General features: G+C 47.1%; 1 protein-coding gene across 1 annotated transcript in view; it reads left to right on the plus strand.

Annotated features, from left to right (window-relative positions):
* LOC141074935 (uncharacterized) overlaps positions 1-19,411 on the plus strand; it is an 80,306-nt gene that overhangs the window by 9,410 nt on the left and 51,485 nt on the right. Inside the window, exons 2-3 of the mRNA XM_073562261.1 lie at positions 17,588-17,732; positions 17,834-18,013. Of these exons, the coding sequence (XP_073418362.1) occupies positions 17,655-17,732; positions 17,834-18,013 (258 nt within the window). The 5' untranslated portion in view covers positions 17,588-17,654. The remainder of the gene's footprint in view (positions 1-17,587; positions 17,733-17,833; positions 18,014-19,411) is intronic.

Genomic DNA, 19,411 nt, shown 5'->3' on the forward strand with positions numbered 1-19,411 from the left:
CCTGACATCAGACGTACTATCACGGGATAGTACGTCTAGCGTGATCAGCGGCGCCCACGTGGTGAGCGCCGCTGATCGCGGTCGGGTGTCAGCTGATTATCACAGCTGACACCCGGCACTATGTGTCAGGGGCGGTCACGGACCGCCCCCGACACGTTAACCCCTTGCACACCGCGATCAAACATGATCGCGGTGTACCGGGAGTTAAAGGGAAGCATCGGCAGGGAGGGGGCTCCCTCCGTGCTTCCCTGAGCCCCCCACGGCAGCGCAATGTGCAGCGCTGCTGCGGGGGGACTCCTTTCCTCCAGGCCTCCGGATCCAAGATGGCGACCGGGGCCTTCGGGGGCCTGGAGGAAGCTGGCTTCCTCAGTGCCTGCAAAGCGCAGGCATGAGGAAGCCTTGTGCACTGCCTGTGACAGATTGCTGATCTGTCACAGTGATCTGTGATGTGACAGATCAGCGATCTGTCACAGGACAGTGATGTCCCACCTGGGACTATGTAATAAATTAAAAAAAAAAATAAAAAAAAAGTGTAAAAATAATTTAAAAAAAATCGCCAAATAAATTAGTAAAAAAAAAAAAAAAATATTCCCCAATAAATTCATTTTTTGAAAATAAAAAAAAACCAAAACAATAAAAGTACACATATTAGGTATCACCGCGTCCGTAACGACCCGCCCTATAAAACTGTCCCATTAGTTAACCCCTTTAGCGAACCCCTTAAAAAAATAAAAAAAAAACGAAGCAAAAAATAATGATTTATTATCATACCGCCAAACAAAAAGTGTAATAACGCGCGATCAAAAAGACGCATATAAATATCCATGGTACCGCTGAAAACGTCATCTTGTCCCGCAAAAAACGAGCCGCCACACAGCATCATCAGCGAAAAAATAAAAAAGTTATAGCTCGCAGAATAAAGCGATGCAAAAATTTTTTATATAAAATAGTTTTCATTGCATAAAACCGACAAAACATAAAAAAAAGACCTAAATGAGGTATCGCTGTAACCGTACTGACCCGAAGAATAAAACCGCTTTATCAATTTTACCGCACGTGGAACGGTGTAAACGTACCCCCCAAAAGAAATTCATGAAACGCTGGTTTTTGTTCATTCTGCGTCCCAAAAATCGGAATAAAAAGCGATCAAAAAATGTCACATGCCCGAAAATGGTACCAATAAAAACGTCAACTCGTCCCGCAAAAAATAAGACCTCACATGACTCAGTGGGTCACAATACGGAAAAATTATAGCTCTCAATATGTGGTGATGCAAAAACTATTTTACAATAAAAAGCGTCTTTTAGCGTGCGACAGCTGCCAAAAATAAAAACCGCCATAAATAGTAAATCAAACCCCCCGTTATCACCCCCTTAGTTAGGGAAAAATAATAAAATAAAAAAATGTATTTATTTCCATTTTTCCGTTAGGGTTAGGGCTAGGGTTAGAGCTTGGTTTAGGGCTGGGATTAGGGTTAGGGTTAGGGCTGAGATTAGGGTTAGGGCTGAGATTAGGGTTAGGGCTGAGATTAGGGTTAGGGGCGTGTTGGGGTTCGGGTTGGAGTTAGAATTGGGGGCTCTCCAAATGCAACATTGCGTCTGATCTCAATTCCAGCCAATTCTGAGTTGAAAAAGTCATATGGTGCTGCTTCCCTTCCAAGCTCTGCCATGCGCCCAAACAGTGTTTTACCCCCACATGTAGGGTAGCAGCCTACTCAGGACAAATTGCAAAACAATTTTTGGGGTCCAATTTCTCCTGTTACCCTTAGGAAAATAAAAAATTGGGGGCAAAAATATCATTTTTGTAAAAAAAAAATGATTTTTTTATTTTCACGTCCGAGCGTTATAAACTTCTGTGAAGCACTTGGGGGTTCAAAGTGCTCACCACACATCTAGATAAGTTCCGTGGGGGGTCTAGTGTCCAAAATGGGGGCACTTGTGGGGAGTTTCAATAGTTTAGGTACATCAGGGGCTCTCCAAACGCACATGACACCCGCAGACCATTCCATCAAAGTCTGCATTCCAAAATGGCACTGCTTCCCTTCCGAGCCCCGACGTGTGCCCATACAGTAGTTTTCTCCCACATATGGGGTGTCAGCGTACTCAGGACAAATTGGACAACAACTTTTGGGGTTCAATTTCTCCTGTTACCCTTGGGAAAATAAAAAAAATGGTGACTAAAAGATCATGTTTGTGGAAAAAATACGAATTTTTTATTTTCACGCCCGGGCGTTATAAACTTCTGTGAAGCACTGGGGTGTTCAAAGTGCTCACCACACATCTAGATAAGTTCCTTAGGGGGTCTAGTTTACAAAATGGTGTCATTTGTGGGGGGTTTCCACTGTTTAGGTACATCAGGGGTTTTCCAATCGCGACATGGTGTCCGATCTCAATTCCAGCCAAAAACGTCAAATGGCGCTGCTTCCCTTCCGAGCTCTGCCATGCGCCCAAATAGTGGTTTACCCCCACATGTGGGGTATCAGCGTACTCAGGACAAATTGCACAATAACTTTTAGGGTGCTGTTACCCTTGGAAAAATAAGAATTGAGGGTGAAAAGATCATTTTTGTGGAAAAAATATGATTTTTTAATTGTACGGCTTTATGTTATAAACTTCTGTGAAGCCCTTGGGGGTTCAAAGTTCTCACCACACATCTAGATAAGTTCCTTAGGGGGTCTAGTTTCCAAAATGGTGTCATTTGTGGGGGGTTTCCACTGTTTTGGTACATCAGGGGTTTTCCAATCGCGACATGATGTCCGATCTCAATTCCAGCCAAAAACGTCAAATGGCGCTGCTTCCCTTCCGAGCTCTGCCATGCGCCCAAATAGTGGTTTACCCCCACATGTGGGGTATCTGCATACTCAGGACAAATTGCACAATAACTTTTAGGGTCCTGTTACCCTTGGGAAAATAAAAATTGGGGTGAAAAGATCATTTTTGTGGAAAAAATATGATTTTTTTAATTGTACCGCTGTACGTTATAAACTTCTGTAAAGCCCTTGTGGGTTCAAAGTTCTCACCACATATCTAGATAAGTTCCTTGGGGGGTCTAGTTTCCAAAATGGGGTCACTTGTAGGGGGTTTCCACTGTTTAGGTACATCAGGGACTCTCCAAACGTGACATGGCGTCCGATCTGAATTCCAGCCAATTTTGCATTGAAAAAGTCAAACGGCGCTCCTTCCATTCTGAGCTCTGCCATGCGCCGAAACAGTCGTTCCCCCCCCACAAATCAGGTATCAGCGTACTCAGGACAAATTGCACAATAACTTTTGCAGTCCAATTTCTCCTGTTACCGTTGGTAAAATAAAAAAAATTGAACCTGAAGTATTTTTTTTGTGAAAAAAAGTTAGATGTTCATTTTTTTTTTAAATATTCAAAAAAATTCCTGTGATGCACCTAAAGGGTTAATAAACTTCTTGAATGTGGTTTTGAGCACCTTAAGGGGTGCAGTTTTTAGAATGGAGTCACTTTTGGGTATTTTCTATCATATAGACCCCTCAAAGTGGCTTCAAATGTGATGTGGTCCTAAAAATAAAATGGTGTTGTAAAAATGAGAAATCGCTGGTCAACTTTTAACCCTTATAACTTCCTAACAAAAAAAAATTTTGGTTCCAAAATTGTGCTGGTGTAAAGTAAACATGTGGGAAATGTTAGTTATCAAGTTTTTTGTGTGCCGTATCTCTGTGATTTAAGGGCATAAAAATTCAAAGTTGGAAAATTGCAAAATTTTCAAAATTTTTGCCAAATTTCTGTTTTTTTCACAAATAAACGCAAGTTATTTGAATGAAATTTTACCACTAACATGAAGTACAATATGTCACGAGAAAACAGTGTCAGAGTCACTGGGATCCATGGAAGCGTTCCAGAGTTATGACCTTATAAAGGTACAGTGGTCAGAATTGTAAAAATTGGCCCGGTCATGAACGTGCAAACCACCCTTGGGGGTGAAGGGGTTAAAGAGCAATTGTTGACGTGTGGGAACATTCTCAGACTTCCAGTGAATGGGTATTAAAAGCTTGGCTGCCGCTATTATATTATTAACCAGTGCGGATAATTTTTTATCACTCGGCCAGACCGGAAAATTCAAAAGGGTGGTTTCCGGCGTTAGTGTGGCTGTCTTTCCAGTTATCTTTTTGATGACACATTCAGTAAGCGACCAAAAGCGTTTTATGACTGGGCAGTGTCATGGTCACGTGTGTCTGGACGCAGAAGATACCGCAAGGCGGACCCATAACACACGTGACCCTGGATACAGCGCCTCCAGTGGCGAATTTAAGTAATAAGGGGGAACCTGGGAAACATTAACAATGGTGGGCCCTGCAATAGGGAATGGGGACGTGGAGACCTCCTGCACTCCCCTGAGCCAGTATCCCTGCACGCCTTACGTTCCCTATACAGGCTCCGCACCTGTCGCCGCACGCGAACCTTAAACCCTTGCTCGCCCTGACCCTAAACCCTCACTAGGGAATCGGTCGGTGCGGAGACTAATCCCACCACTGCACTAGAGACACAAAAGGAAAGAAGACAATACAGGGGAAACACCACTTAGCTTGATGCTCTGTGCTTACGCTCCTGCAACAGAGCCCCACCACCTGCGTGCGTCTTCTCCTCCACCCGGATCCATCACCATAACAGGATCCTTCACCATAGTGCAGCCTTGGAGCAGAGTCCATCACCAGTTGCAGCAGTCCAGTCACAGAGTCCCAAGGATGAGTCAGCCTCTGCCAAGAATCTAAGCATGCTTGAGTCCAGCTCTCGGCAACCAAGTCGAGCATGCCGAGTGCAACTCTCTCCATAGTCGCCACTCCACCAAGCCATGCACGCACTTCCCGCCGACACCATAAACTGCGACTCCTCCACACCATGCCAGCAATTCCTGCAGACACCATTAGCTGCCACTCGTCTCCTCTGGCTGACTGCGCAGGACTCCTCTTCAGCTCCATCCTTCCACCAGGCTCTCACAAACTCAGAATCAATGAATGAATATCACCAGCAGTGATTGCACACCCTGAGACTCATTTATACAGCCCCACACCTGATTCATAATTACGTGCGCATTAAACCTAAAGTGCGATACCACTAACCACCACCGGGGACAGTCAAGTCACTTTGGCAACTTGCCAAAAGGAAAAAAAAGTTCACTCTGTGCTTTTAAAACTGTCAGATCCACTTCAGATCATGACAGGCAGGACCACCATATATGGAGATAGTCGCCTTCTCCGATGCCACATCTCCAACATTTCGTGTGATGATTCACCCGCCAGGCCTGGTATTGTGTTAGTGTCCAGATGATATATTTCACTATCTTATAAGAATTTTCTTGGGTTCTAACACATTTAGTCGGACCATGGGAGTATTTATAGATGTGAAGTACCTGGTCTTGTGAGAAAGCATAGCCCAGGTCTTTTTCCCACTTTGCTATATTTGCGTGTTCCAAACATTGTTCTGCCAGGAGGAGCGCGTAGTATATAGTGGATAATATTTTTGTGGGCTTATTTGATTTAGAACATAGAGTCTCGAAGGGCGTAAGTTTGCACGTGAGGTCAGTGTTGTAGTGAAATCTTTTCAATGTCGTTTTTATTGTGGAATATTGTATGAAGTTAATGTTGGCTAGTCCAGGTAGTTTGCGGAGTTCAGGAAGTGGTGGGAGCACTCCATCAATTAATAGCTGGTCAATTGAGATTCTTCGCCTTGGCGGGGCCTCGTCAGTCGTGGAGTCGATAGAGTGAGTTAAGATGTCCGATAGCAATAATATTGGTGACGAGGGGGGTGTCGAGATGCTATATGTTGTGGCCCAAACTTTTAGCAGTGGCCCCCTTTTGAGTAGGTCAATAAAAGCTGTCTAATGGGTAGAGGCGATAGTTCTTTTTCCACCGCCACCCATTGCTTGTCATGTGAATCTCGGATTATATGTATTGACCTCGATAGCACCGAAGCGTAATCATATTATCTAATATCAGGAGCACCCATTCCCCCCCTTGCCCTTGGCAGGGTCAGTGTGTGGAAAGCTATTCGTGGCTTCGTCTTATTCCACATATACTTAGGAAAAAGTGAATTCACTCTAGTTAAATAAGAATCTGGTATTTGGATAGGTAGCATTGGGAACATATAGGTGAATTTTGGTAATATCAGGCTTTTTAAAAGGTTTTTTCTCCCTGTCCATGATAGGAACGAGTCTCTCCGTGATCCGATTGTATTTACCACCTGTTCTAACAATGGATCATAGTTATATTTTATCAATTCTTTTTCTGTTCTGGCTATTTTGACTCCCAAATATGTGATAAAGTTTTTGGGCCAGGCAAACGGGTATTCCTTTTTCAGTTTATTTAGGATATGTGTTGGGACATTTTAATCTAATGCCTCCGATTTTGACACATTCACTTTGTAATTAGAGACACTGCCATGTTCTTCCAGTATTCTCTTGAGAGCTGGAAAGCTTCTAATTGGCTTCGTCATTGTGACCAGTAAGTCATCGGCGAAGGCTGCGGATGAATAGGTTTGCTTTCCAATTTTTATGCCCTCTGTTTCTGGGCATTGCTGTATTGCAGTTAGAAGCGGCTCCATTGTCGGCACAAAAAGCAGTGGCGACAGCGGGCGCCCCTGGCGAGCGCCATTTCCTAGAGTGAATGTGTCTGTGAGTGAACCAGTAATATCGATGCGTGCCTTCGGATTTTTGTACAATGTCATCATGGTAAGAACTGTTTGTCTCGGGAATCCAAACCCCAGTAACGTTTCTTCTAAATAAGTCCAATCTACCCTGTCAAAAGCCTTTTCGGCATCTGTACCCAGCAGCACCAAAGGGAGTTTGTTCTTTTTCGTGTGTTGCATAAGATGTATTATTTTGTACGCGTTATCTCTCTCCCCCCCCCCCCCCCACAAAGCCCGTCTGGTTTAGGGAAATTACCGACGGTAGGACCTTTGCTAGTCTGTTCGCTAGCATTTTTGCAAATAACTTCAGGTCTACATTGAGTAGCGAGATTGGCCTGTAGCTGCTGCATTGTTCCTGATCTTTGCCTTCCTTATATATTAAAGATGTTTTTGCTTCCAAAGCTTGGGCTGGAAATTGATCTTTGCCCAGAATGGAATTACACATTCTCAGCAGGCGCACATTGAGGATGGGGGAAAAGGTCTTATAATAGGTTATTGGTAGGCCGTCCGGTCCAGGTGGTTTTCCCTTTGGGCTTTTCGACAGGGCTGACCCGAGCTCATCTACTCTAAATGGCTTAGTTAATTGAGATGGTTGCGTTTCTGTCAGTTGAGGCAGATTCAGTCGGGCTAAAAATCTCCCAATTGCCCTCTTCCTATTTTGTTGATCCTCATATGTCTCTTTCTGGCGAATGCTATAAAGTTGTTTGTAATATTCTAGGAACTCTGACTCTATTTGCGCATAATTTTGTGAGTGCTTAATCCTCCTGGTTTTTTAATTGAATGTATATATGTGCGATTTTGGCGCTTTCTTATACTCGAGAGCATAAATTTAGTAGCTTTGTCTCCTTGTACAAACATTCTATTTCGCCACGTGGCATACCATTTTGCAGATTTTTTGTTTAAAAAAATCTTTCATCTGTTGTCTCTTTTTGGTTAGCGCGTTTAGCCAATTTGTATCTGGATGTTTCTTGTGTAAGGTCTCTAGTTCAAAGATCTCTTCGTATAGTGTGTTTGTGTCGTGCTGCCTCTTCTTAGTCAGATATGAAGTGATTGAAATTAGCTCCCCTCTTATTACTGATTTATGCGCTTCCCATAAAGTAGGGATTGGAACATCTTCTGTATCATTTTGTGTAAAATATTGTTCGAGTGTTTTGGATATGCGAGCACGGATCTCTGGGTCCGTCAAAATTGACTCGTTTAGGCGCCATGTTCTTGTGAGGGAAAAAGGCTTGGGTAGCGTCATTTGGAGTGTAACTATTGAATGGTCAGAATGAATGTTTGGAAGTAGTTTTGAGGCAACGGCGTTGGGGAGTAATCGTCTCGGGATTAGTATGTAGTCCAGTCTATGGTAGGTCTTATGAGGATGAGAATAGTATGTGAAGTCTTTGTCACCGGGCTGTAAATATCTCCAAATATCTATCATCTGCATTGCTCTAATTTTAGTTTTAATTTTAATCAAGTCTCGCTGGGAAATTGAGCTTTTCTTTCTTGTGGTGTCCAACTGAGGGTCTAGTGCTACATTCAGGTCTCCCCCTAGGACTAGTGTCCCTTCCCTAAATTTTTCTATTTTCGCAAAGGTTGCCAATAGCCACTTCAAGTGTTTCTTGTTCGGGGCGTAAAGGATACAGATAGTGTACATGTTCCCCGCCAATAGTCCCTTTACGAATATGTATGTCCCGTTTGAGTCTGCTTTTATGTCATGTATCTGAAACGGTATTCCTTTCGCTATCGCCACCGAAGTACCCCTAGATCCCGTTTGTGTGGTTGTAGCGTGGTACCATGAGTGGTAATATGAGCGTTCAAAATTAGGGAGTTTTCCTGATTTTAAAGTGTGTTTCCTGAACCATCAAAATGTCTATTTTTTGTTTTTTAAGCATGTCTAATGTTCGACGTCTAGTGTTCGGCGAGTTTAAGCCGTTTGCGTTTAGAGAGGCAAAAGTAAATACCTTATTATGAATTGCCATAGGGTTGAGAGGTTTGGCGAGTGAATCTTTTTTGTCTTTGTGACCTTTTCTGAATCGGATGCTTCTTGTTACTGGAACTTGGATAAAGGCTGGGGGGGGGGGGGAGAGAGACAGGAGGCGAAAAACAGATAGGAAAAAAGAAGAAAACAAGTCGTGATGAGAATCATGTATAGCATGACAAACAAAAAGTTATAAATAACGTATCTACTGAACTTAATCATTGTACTTGTAGACTTTTTGAGGGAAAACTATTCTATGAAATTCAGAGCCCAGTGGGCCCAATCTAACTAAGTATTCTAGTAATACTAAACCAGTTGCCATCGCTACTAAGCAGCGGTGTCGGTCTGAAACCCAGATATATCAAATCTGGAACCTTATTTTTAACAGTAGAGTCCACGGCCAAACAGCCGACCAACAAGAGGTTCGCTTATTCAGGTTGCTCCGTCATCTCCTCATGAGCTTGGGGATTTAGCCATCTTTTTCCTTTGTTTCTGGAGTTTCGGAGTCCCCACCACCTGCCAGGAAGGTGGATTTGGCAGGTGTCGGTAATTTGAGGCGGCATGAAGCGTCTCTAAGTCTGGATCGTGTTCCAAGGAGATGTCTAGAGTCTTGCAGATTTCTTTGATGTCTGTGGATGATCTGGCTTGAAGTTTTTTGTCTCCCGCTGTAATATAGATTCCAAATAGGAACAACCAACGGTATCGATAGCCTTTTTGTGTTAGGGCTTCTGTCAGTGGTTTTAGAATTTTACGTTTTTTAAGAGTTGTGGCTAACAAGTCCTGAAAAAGTCTGATCTGTGAGCCTTCATATAGGATTTCCTGCGCTTCTCGGGCCCTGCGTAGGATCAAGTCTTTCACCCGGTAGTCAAGGAAACGACACAGCACATCTCTTGGGGGTTCTCCTTGTTTGGGTCTGGGACGCCAAGACCTGTTCACTCTTACGAGTTCAATGTCTTTGGGGTCGTCGTCTAGTAGAAGATTAGAAAAGATCTCAGTGGACGCTTTGGTTAACGCCTCCATAGCCACAGACTCCGGGAGCCCCTTTATACGGATGTTATTCCTTCGCTCTCGGTCTTCGTGGTCTTCTAGTGTAGTTTGGATCATGTGGATCTGGCTTTCATGCTCATTAAGGCAATCATGCATGGAGTTAGCCTGTTGCGTCAAGGTCGTCTGGTAACTTTCAACCACTTCGAGGCTGTGACTTTGTTGTGTAATGTCCTGCTTTATCTCCGCCAGTTCTCTTCCAATAGGTTCCAAAGCTCTTGAGAGGATCCTTTTGATAAATGAGCGGGTCACCAGGGTGTCTTTCGTGGCTCCCCCTCTATCTGAATCACTCTCCAGATCTGTTTCTGAGTCTTCTTCCATTTGAGAGTCTGTTTGCCATGAAGATTTAATAGGGTCCGGGAAAGTGGCTTGCTTCTTCAGAAATGTATCTACATCCGCTTGTGTTAGAGATTTTGTGGCTCTGGTAGTGCTCTTCAGATTTTTAACCATGGTTTTTCCCGTAATTGCTGCTGCTGGGCTCTGAGATTTGCTTTATGTTGTTGTATTGTTAATTTCCCCCTGTCTACATGTTACGGGGTTAGGGGTGCATTCTAAGCTTGGATTCCATATAGGAGAATTGAATTTTCCTGCGACAGTAGGTGGAGGTAATTAGTGGCTCTTGTATTGGTTCAGGGCGATAAGAAGTTGTTCTATCCTCTGGCACAAATTTTATAATAACTGCTATTCGGCCTGAAGGAAGATTTGTCAGGGATTTTTTTTTTTCCTTATTATAGTGGTTGGGATTTTGGAGAAATAGTTCCCCCTGTTGTTCACTGGGGGTTGCTCACTCCTTCCTTTTGGAACTCCACCTGTGTCGCAGGGGTTAAAGATATGAGGCTCCTATGTTACAGTGTCTTCTCTGGTCTCCACTGACTAATGTCAAAATGGCCACTGTGCGGCTGGTATAAAGTTCAGATATCCAGCTCCAATTCCTGTTTTAATGATCAGGATGCCTCGTGCAATCAGAGGTCATATAACAGTAAGAGCGCAGTCACATTGGGGCAGAGAGCATGAGAGCCCAGTTGTAACTTCCCTCCTCTGCCTCAGGATAGCTCCCGGCGTCTTTTCCTCCTCCTCCCTCTCAAGCACCACAGCACCAGAGGAAATATGGCGCCCGCCCGGTCTCAGAAAAGGGCGCGAATCCTACCGCCCACTCCCCGCGACCGGTCTCCACGTCCCCGGTCCAGCGAGGTAGCCAAACACTGAGGACCGCCACCCCCCAGAAACAAGCGTGCACCAACCAGCCTCTGAAGTCCCGGTCTCCGCTCAGTGCGGTCCGGCCGGGAGGAAGGGAGAGGCGTCCGCAGCACAGCAGGCAGGACTCCCGTTCCGTGCTCTCCCGTTGAGCTCCCAGGTAGGAGGGGGGGGAGGGAGGGCCGCGGCAGCGGGGGATCGCTCCCGTCCGGTCCCAAGTGGCGCGAGTGTGTGGCTCAGGGATTCCGTACTTCTGCAGGTTAAACTATTCCCGCTCTGTGGTCCCGAGCTTGTAGATAAGGAGCCTTCCTGTTCTCCTCGCCTGGGACCCCACAGGCCTCTCCACACCGCTTCTGAAAACAGCTGCTAAAACAGGCTATTCTTCTGTTTTGTGTCTGTGCCAGATGGTGCTGTGAGAGACTCGCACCCCTCTGTTGTAAATCCAATTGATTGAAGTTCGTATTCTTCACAGATTATTTAGATTTTTGTCAGGAGCTCCAGACATACACGTCTTTCTGCTTCAGCAGTCAGGCCATGCCCCCGGTTCTGTAGTATCAGTGGGGAGAGTCTCTTTATACTGTCTGCCCTGCTCCAGGATATTCTCTCTTTGTCAGAAGCAGTGGGGGGTTGGTCTGCGAGACATCTGAGCTTCTCCAGACTGACATCTGTCCGCTGGGCCTCCTGGAAGCTCTGACTGTCAGTCTGCAGCCCCAGGCCTAGTGTGAATGCCAGTCTCTGGTCTGAAGCTGAGACTTCATTGTCGGTTATCGGAAACCTTGGTGGGTCTGCCATGTGAGGAGGTGCCTGGGCCACTGTATGGTCCTCCTGTTCTGGCAGTTCTGTCTGAGACTCATCCTCTAATCTCTGGGGTTGAGTCTGAGCCGCAGCCTGACTCCGGTCACAGTGGCCACATACGTACATTCCTGTGCACGGGATCTCTGTAGCATATACTTGCAAGGGAGGGATATAGTGGGACACCATCCTCCCCAAGTCTGTGCCTAGCAACACATTGGTGGGAATAGCCCCTGATACTCCCACTTCTCTCAGTCCTTTCCCTGCTCCCCAGTCCAGGTACACACAGGCCATGGGCACGGCAGGGCTGACACCTCCAGTCCCGGTTATAGACAGTCTTTCCTGGTATGATATCTGCAGGGGTTACCATTGCTGGATGCACCAGAGTCACCTCTGCCCCAGTGTCTCTGAGACCAGTGGTGACTTTATTACCAACAGTGACAGATTGACAGTTCTCATTGGTCCAGATGGCTTTGTGGTTGTAGTTGGGCATTTCTCCCTATCAGGGCAGACAGCGCTAACATGTCCCACTTTGTTGCAAGAGAAGCATCGGCGTGCATCGCCTAAAGAATGTCTATTCCCCGGGACCTCATAGGAGGTGGGCATGGGCAGCACTGGTGATCGGCCGGCAGAGGGAGAAGGGTCCCCGTTTGGCTTACTCCCCTTCCAGCTGAATCCCAATGGCTTCTGCACCTCAGGCATCCTGTTAGCCACATAGCCGTCAGCAATCCTTGCAGCCTGATCCGCAGTTTGTGGCTCCCGATCACACACAAATTGTCGTACATCCGTGGGACACATATGAAGAAATTGATCCTTGACCATAAGATCTGTTAAGTCCTCAAAAATGTTAACAGAAAGTCCCCTGATCCATTGGTGGAACGTGGTCCTCAAGGTGGTCACGACATCCGCATAGCTGTTAGTTGATCCACGTTGTAGATACCAGAACTTTCTCCGATACACTTCTGGGGTTAGGTTGTACTTCCTGATCAGGGCCTCTTTTATTGCCTCATAGTTCCATTATAGAAATCCGCAGGTGTAAAAACACAGAAGTCCGCAGTAAATCTGCACTATATCTGCAGGTAAAACGCTGTCCATTTTACCTGCGGATATAGCAAAATCCATGCGGAAAAATCCGCACCAGTATCCGCAACGTGTGCTCATACCCTTAAGGCAAACAGCAAAAAAAAAATAGTAAACAGTTAAACTTCTGTAGCTAATGGGCATGAAGCATGTCTCTAAAAGGATACAGCAGAAATACAGGATACAGCAGGAACATGCCAGAAATATAACCCCCTGCTATAGATGCTTCATTATTATTATTACTATGTGTCATTATTGCTATCAATCTGACAATCGATCTGCTTCATCCTCAGGTATGTCCACTGGCTGCCTGCAGGATCCATCGGTCGTGGTCGGTGACTTCTTGTAGATGTGATCTGAGCCTTAGTTACAGGATCCATCGGTCGTGGTCGGTGACTTCTTGTAGATGTGATCTGAGCCTTAGTTACAGGATCCATCGGTCGTGGTCGGTGACGTCTTGTAGATGTGATCGTAGCCTTAGTTACAGGATCCATCGGTCGTGGTCGGTGACGTCTTGTAGATGTGATCGGAGCCTTAGTTACAGGATCCATCGGTCGTGGTCGGTGACGTCTTGTAGATGTGATCGGAGCCTTAGTTACAGGATCCATCGGTCGTGGTCGGTGACGTCTTGTAGATGTGATCGGATCCTTAGTTACAGGATCCATCGGTCGTGGTTGGTGATGTCTTGTAGATGTGATCGGAGCCTTAGATACAGGATCCATCGGTCCTGGTCACTGACATCTTGTAGATGTGATCGGAGCCTTAGTTACCGGATCCATGTCTTGTAGATGAGATCAGAGCCTTAGTTACAGGATCCATCGGTCGTGGTCGGTGTCGTCTTGTAGATGTGATCGGAGCCTTAGTTACAGGATCCATTGGCCGTGGTCGATGACATCTTGTAGATGTGATCGAAGCCTTAGTTACAGGATCCATCGGTCATGGTCGTGATCGTCTTGTAGATGTGATCGGAGCCTTAGTTACAGGATCCATCGGTCGTGGTTGGTGATGTCTTGTAGATGTGATCGGAGCCTTAGATACAGGATCCATCGGTCCTGGTCACTGACATCTTGTAGATGTGATCGGAGCCTTAGTTACCGGATCCATGTCTTGTAGATGAGATCAGAGCCTTAGTTACAGGATCCATCGGTCGTGGTCGGTGTCGTCTTGTAGATGTGATCGGAGCCTTAGTTACAGGATCCATTGGCCGTGGTCGATGACATCTTGTAGATGTGATCAAAGCCTTAGTTACAGGATCCATCGGTCATGGTCGTGATCGTCTTGTAGATGTGATCGGAGCCTTAGTTACAGGATCCATCGGTCGTGGTCGGTGACGTCTTGTAGATGTGATTGGAGCCTTAGTTACCGGATCCACGTTTTGTAGATGAGATCAGAGCCTTAGTTACAGGATCCATCGGTGGTGGTCGGTGACGTCTTGTAGATGTGATCGGAGCCTTAGTTACAGGATCCATTGGTCGTGGTCACTGACGTCTTGTAGATGTGATTGAAGCCTTAGTTACAGGATCCATCGTTCGTGGTCGGTGACGTCTTGTAGATGTGATTGGAGCCTTAGTTACCGGATCCACGTCTTGTAGATGAGATCAGAGCCTTAGTTACAGGATCCATCGGTGGTGGTCGGTGACGTCTTGTAGATGTGATCGGAGCCTTAGTTACAGGATCCATCGGTCGTGGTCGGTGACGTCTTGTAGATGTGATCAGAGCCTTAGTTACAGGATCCATTGGTCGTGGTCACTGACGTCTTGTAGATGCGATTGAAGCCTTAGTGACAGGATCCATTGTTCGTGGTCACTGACGTCTTGTAGATGTGATCGGAGCCTTAGTTACAGGATCCATCGGTCGTGGTCGGTGTCGTCTTGTAGATGTGATCGGAGCCTTAGTTACAGGATCCATCGGTCGTGGTCGGTGACGTCTTGTAGATGTGATTGGAGCCTTAGTTACCGGATCCACGTTTTGTAGATGAGATCAGAGCCTTAGTTACAGGATCCATCGGTGGTGGTCGGTGACGTCTTGTAGATGTGATCGGAGCCTTAGTTACAGGATCCATCGGTGGTGGTCGGTGACGTCTTGTAGATGTGATCGGAGCCTTAGTTACCGGATCCACGTCTTGTAGATGAGATCAGAGCCTTAGTTACAGGATCCATCGGTGGTGGTCGGTGACGTCTTGTAGATGTGATTGGAGCCTTAGTTACCGGATCCACGTCTTGTAGATGAGATCAGAGCCTTAGTTACAGGATCCATCGGTGGTGGTCGGTGACGTCTTGTAGATGTGATCGGAGCCTTAGTTACAGGATCCATTGGTCGTGGTCACTGACGTCTTGTAGATGTGATTGAAGCCTTAGTTACAGGATCCATCGTTCGTGGTCGGTGACGTCTTGTAGATGTGATCGGAGCCTTAGTTACCGGATCCACGTCTTGTAGATGAGATCAGAGCCTTAGTTACAGGATCCATTGGTGGTGGTCGGTGACGTCTTGTAGATGTGATCGGAGCCTTAGTTACAGGATCCATCGGTCGTGGTCGGTGACGTCTTGTAGATGTGATCGGAGCCTTAGTTACAGGATCCATTGGTCGTGGTCACTGACGTCTTGTAGATGCGATTGAAGCCTTAGTTACAGGATCCATCGTTCGTGGTCACTGACGTCTTGTAGATGTGATCGGAGCCTTAGTTACAGGATCCATCGGTCGTGGTCGGTGTCGTCTTGTAGATGTGATTGGAGCCTTAGTTACAGGATCCATCGGTCGTGGTCGGTGACGTCTTGTAGATGTGATCGGAGCCTTAGTTACAGGATCCATCGGTCGTGGTCGGTGACGTCCTGTAGATGTGATCGGAGCCTTAGTTACAGGATCCATCGGTCGTGGTCGGTGACGTCTTGTAGATGTGATCGGAGCCTTAGTTACAGGATCAATCGGTCGTGGTCGGTGACGTCTTGTAGATTTGATCGGAGCCTTAGTTACAGGATCCATCGGTGGTGGTCGGTGACGTCTTGTAGATGTGATCGGAGCCTTAGTTACCGGATCCACGTCTTGTAGATGCGATTGAAGCCTTAGTTACAGGATCCATCGTTCGTGGTCACTGACGTCTTGTAGATGTGATCGGAACCTTAGTTACAGGATCCATCGGTCGTGGTCGGTGTCGTCTTGTAGATGTGATTGGAGCCTTAGTTACAGGATCCATCGGTCGTGGTCGGTGACGTCTTGTAGATGTGATCGGAGCCTTAGTTACAGGATCCATCGGTCGTGGTCGGTGACGTCCTGTAGATTTGATCGGAGCCTTAGTTACAGGATCCATCGGTCGTGGTCGGTGACGTCTTGTAGATGTGATCGGAGCCTTAGTTACAGGATCCATCGGTCGTGGTCGGTGACGTCTTGTAGATTTGATCGGAGCCTTAGTTACAGGATCCATCGGTCGTGGTCGGTGACGTCTTGTAGATGTGATCGGAGCTTTAGTTACAGGATCCATCGGTCGTAGTCGGTGTCGTCTTGTAGATGTGATTGGAGCCTTAGTTACAGGATCCACGTTTTGTAGATGAGATCAGAGCCTTAGTTACAGGATCCATCGGTCGTGGTCGGTGACGTCTTGTAGATGTGATCGGAGCCTTAGTTACAGGATCCATCGCTCGTGGTCGGTGTCGTCTTGTAGATGTGATCGGAGCTTTAGTTACAGGATCCATCGGTCGTGGTCGGTGTCGTCTTGTAGATGTGATCGGAGCTTTAGTTACAGGATCCATCGGTTGTGGTCGGTGACGTCTTGTAGATGTGATCGGAGCCTTAGTTACAGGATCCATTGGTCGTGGTCACTGACGTCTTGTAGATGCGATTGAAGCCTTAGTTACAGGATCCATCGTTCGTGGTCACTGACGTCTTGTAGATGTGATCGGAGCCTTAGTTACAGGATCCATCGGTCGTGGTCGGTGTCGTCTTGTAGATGTGATTGGAGCCTTAGTTACAGGATCCATCGGTCGTGGTCGGTGACGTCTTGTAGATGTGATCGGAGCCTTAGTTACAGGATCCATCGGTCGTGGTCGGTGACGTCCTGTAGATGTGATCGGAGCCTTAGTTACAGGATCCATCGGTCGTGGTCGGTGACGTCTTGTAGATGTGATCGGAGCCTTAGTTACAGGATCCATCGGTCGTGGTCGGTGACGTCTTGTAGATTTGATCGGAGCCTTAGTTACAGGATCCATCGGTCGTGGTCGGTGACGTCTTGTAGATGTGATCGGAGCCTTAGTTACAGGATCCATCGGTCGTGGTCGGTGTCGTCTTGTAGATGTGATCGGAGCTTTAGTTACAGGATCCATCGGTCGTGGTCGGTGTCGTCTTGTAGATGTGATTGGAGCCTTAGTTACAGGATCCATCGGTCGTGGTCGGTGTCGTCTTGTAGATGTGATTGGAGCCTTATTTACAGGATCCATCGGTCGTGGTCGGTGTCGTCTTGTAGATGTGATTGGAGCCTTATTTACAGAATCCATCGGTCGTGGTCGGTGTCATCTTGTAGATGTGATCGGAGCCTTAGTTACAGGATCCATCGGTCGTGGTCGGTGACGACTTGTAGATGTGATCGGAGCCTTAGTTACAGGATCCATCGGTCGTGGTCGGTGTCGTCTTGTAGATGTGATCGGAGCTTTAGTTACAGGATCCATCAGTCATGGTTGATGGCATTTTGTTCAAGTGATCAGAGTCTGTTGGACCACTATGGAATATTCTGTTACCGTTAAATAATTGTCCGTGCTTGTATTCCTCCTACAATTCATGGCTCTGAGGACCTGCTTCTCTCGAGGCTCAGCGACTACGGTTCTGTATCTTGCGTTATATTGTCCTCTGTGATTTCCATCTTCTCCTTTATCATGAAGATAACGGCAGGACGAGATCCCTCCAGCTGATCCAGTGCTCATCCCTCCTCCTGAATGACCCCCAAGGATGGACGAGGACAGGAATGAGATCACCAGGAGATTATTACACTTTGCCCTGGAGATCATCTCCCTGCTGAGCGGAGAGGTAACTCCTCTACATTTGTCAGTAGGATTTTCACTAGTACTTCATATACAGCTGGGATTGTGTTTTCCATCTTTTCCCTAAGTGTCTTTCTCCATACACAGGATTACACAATAGTGAGGAAGACACCGGGGGACTGTGTGACTCCCATCATCCATCTCCAGGAGTCAGGAGGGCGGAGCCAGGGCCCCATCACAGAGCCTCCCCCGCACTCCCCGATACATGAGATGAACAAGAAGATCCTGGAGCTCAGCAACAAGATGATCGAGCTGCTTAGCGGAGAGGTGACTGCTGGGACATTTTACAGGACAGCACTGGAGGATTCTGGGTGATGAGGGGAGAGGTGACTGCTGGGACATAATACAGGATGGCACTGGAGGATTCTGGGTGATGACCGGAGAGGTGACTGCTGGGACATTATACAGGACTGCACTGGAGGATTCTGGGTGATGAGGGGAGAGGTGACTGCTGGGACATTATATAGGACGGCACTGGAGGATTCTGGGTGATGAGCGGAGAGGTGACTGCTGGGACATTATACAGGACGGCACTGGAGGATTCTGGGTGATGAGCGGAGAGGTGACTGCTGGGACATTATACAGGACGGCACTGGAGGATTCTGGGTGATGAGAGGAGAGGTGACTGCTGGGACATTATACAGGATGGCACTGGAGGATTCTGGGTGATGACCGGAGAGGTGACTGCTGGGACATTATACAGGACAGCACTGGAGGATTCTGGGTGATGAGGGGAGAGGTGACTGCTGGGACATTATACAGGATGGCACTGGAGGATTCTGGGTGATGACCGGAGAGGTGACTGCTGGGACATTATACAGGACTGCACTGGAGGATTCTGGGTGATGACCGGAGAGGTGACTGCTGGGACATTATACAGGACAGCACTGGAGGATTCTGGGTGATGAGGGGAGAGGTGACTGCTGGGACATTATACAGGATGGCACTGGAGGATTCTGGGTGATGACCGGAGAGGTGACTGCTGGGAAATTATACAGGACTGCACTGGAGGATTCTGGGTGATGAGCGGAGAGGTGACTGCTGGGACATTATACAGGACAGCACTGGAGGATTCTGGGTGATGAGGGGAGAGGTGACTGCTGGGACATTATACAGGACTGCACTGGAGGATTCTGGGTGATGAGCGGAGAGGTGACTGCTGGGACATTATACAGGACGGCACTGGAGGATTCTGGGTGATGAGCGGAGAGGTGACTGCTGGGACATTATACAGGACGGCACTGGAGGATTCTGGGTGATGAGAGGAGAGGTGACTGCTGGGACATTATACAGGACGGCACTGGAGGATTCTGGGTGATGAGGGGAGAGGTGACTGCTGGGACATTATACAGGACTGCACTGGAGGATTCTGGGTGATGAGGGGAGAGGTGACTGCTGGGACATTATACAGGATGGCACTGGAGGATTCTGGGTGATGAGCGGAGAGGTGACTGCTGGGACATTATACAGGACGGCACTGGAGGATTCTGGGTGATGAGCGGAGAGGTGACTGCTGGGACATTATACAGGACGGCACTGGAGGATTCTGGGTGATGAGAGGAGAGGTGACTGCTGGGACATTATACAGGATGGCACTGGAGGATTCTGGGTGATGACCGGAGAGGTGACTGCTGGGACATTATACAGGACAGCACTGGAGGATTC

This window comes from Dendrobates tinctorius, unplaced genomic scaffold (genome assembly GCF_039654945.1).
Source record: "Dendrobates tinctorius isolate UK_male_01 unplaced genomic scaffold, ASM3965494v1 ptg000342l, whole genome shotgun sequence".
Lineage (NCBI taxonomy): Eukaryota > Metazoa > Chordata > Amphibia > Anura > Dendrobatidae > Dendrobates > Dendrobates tinctorius.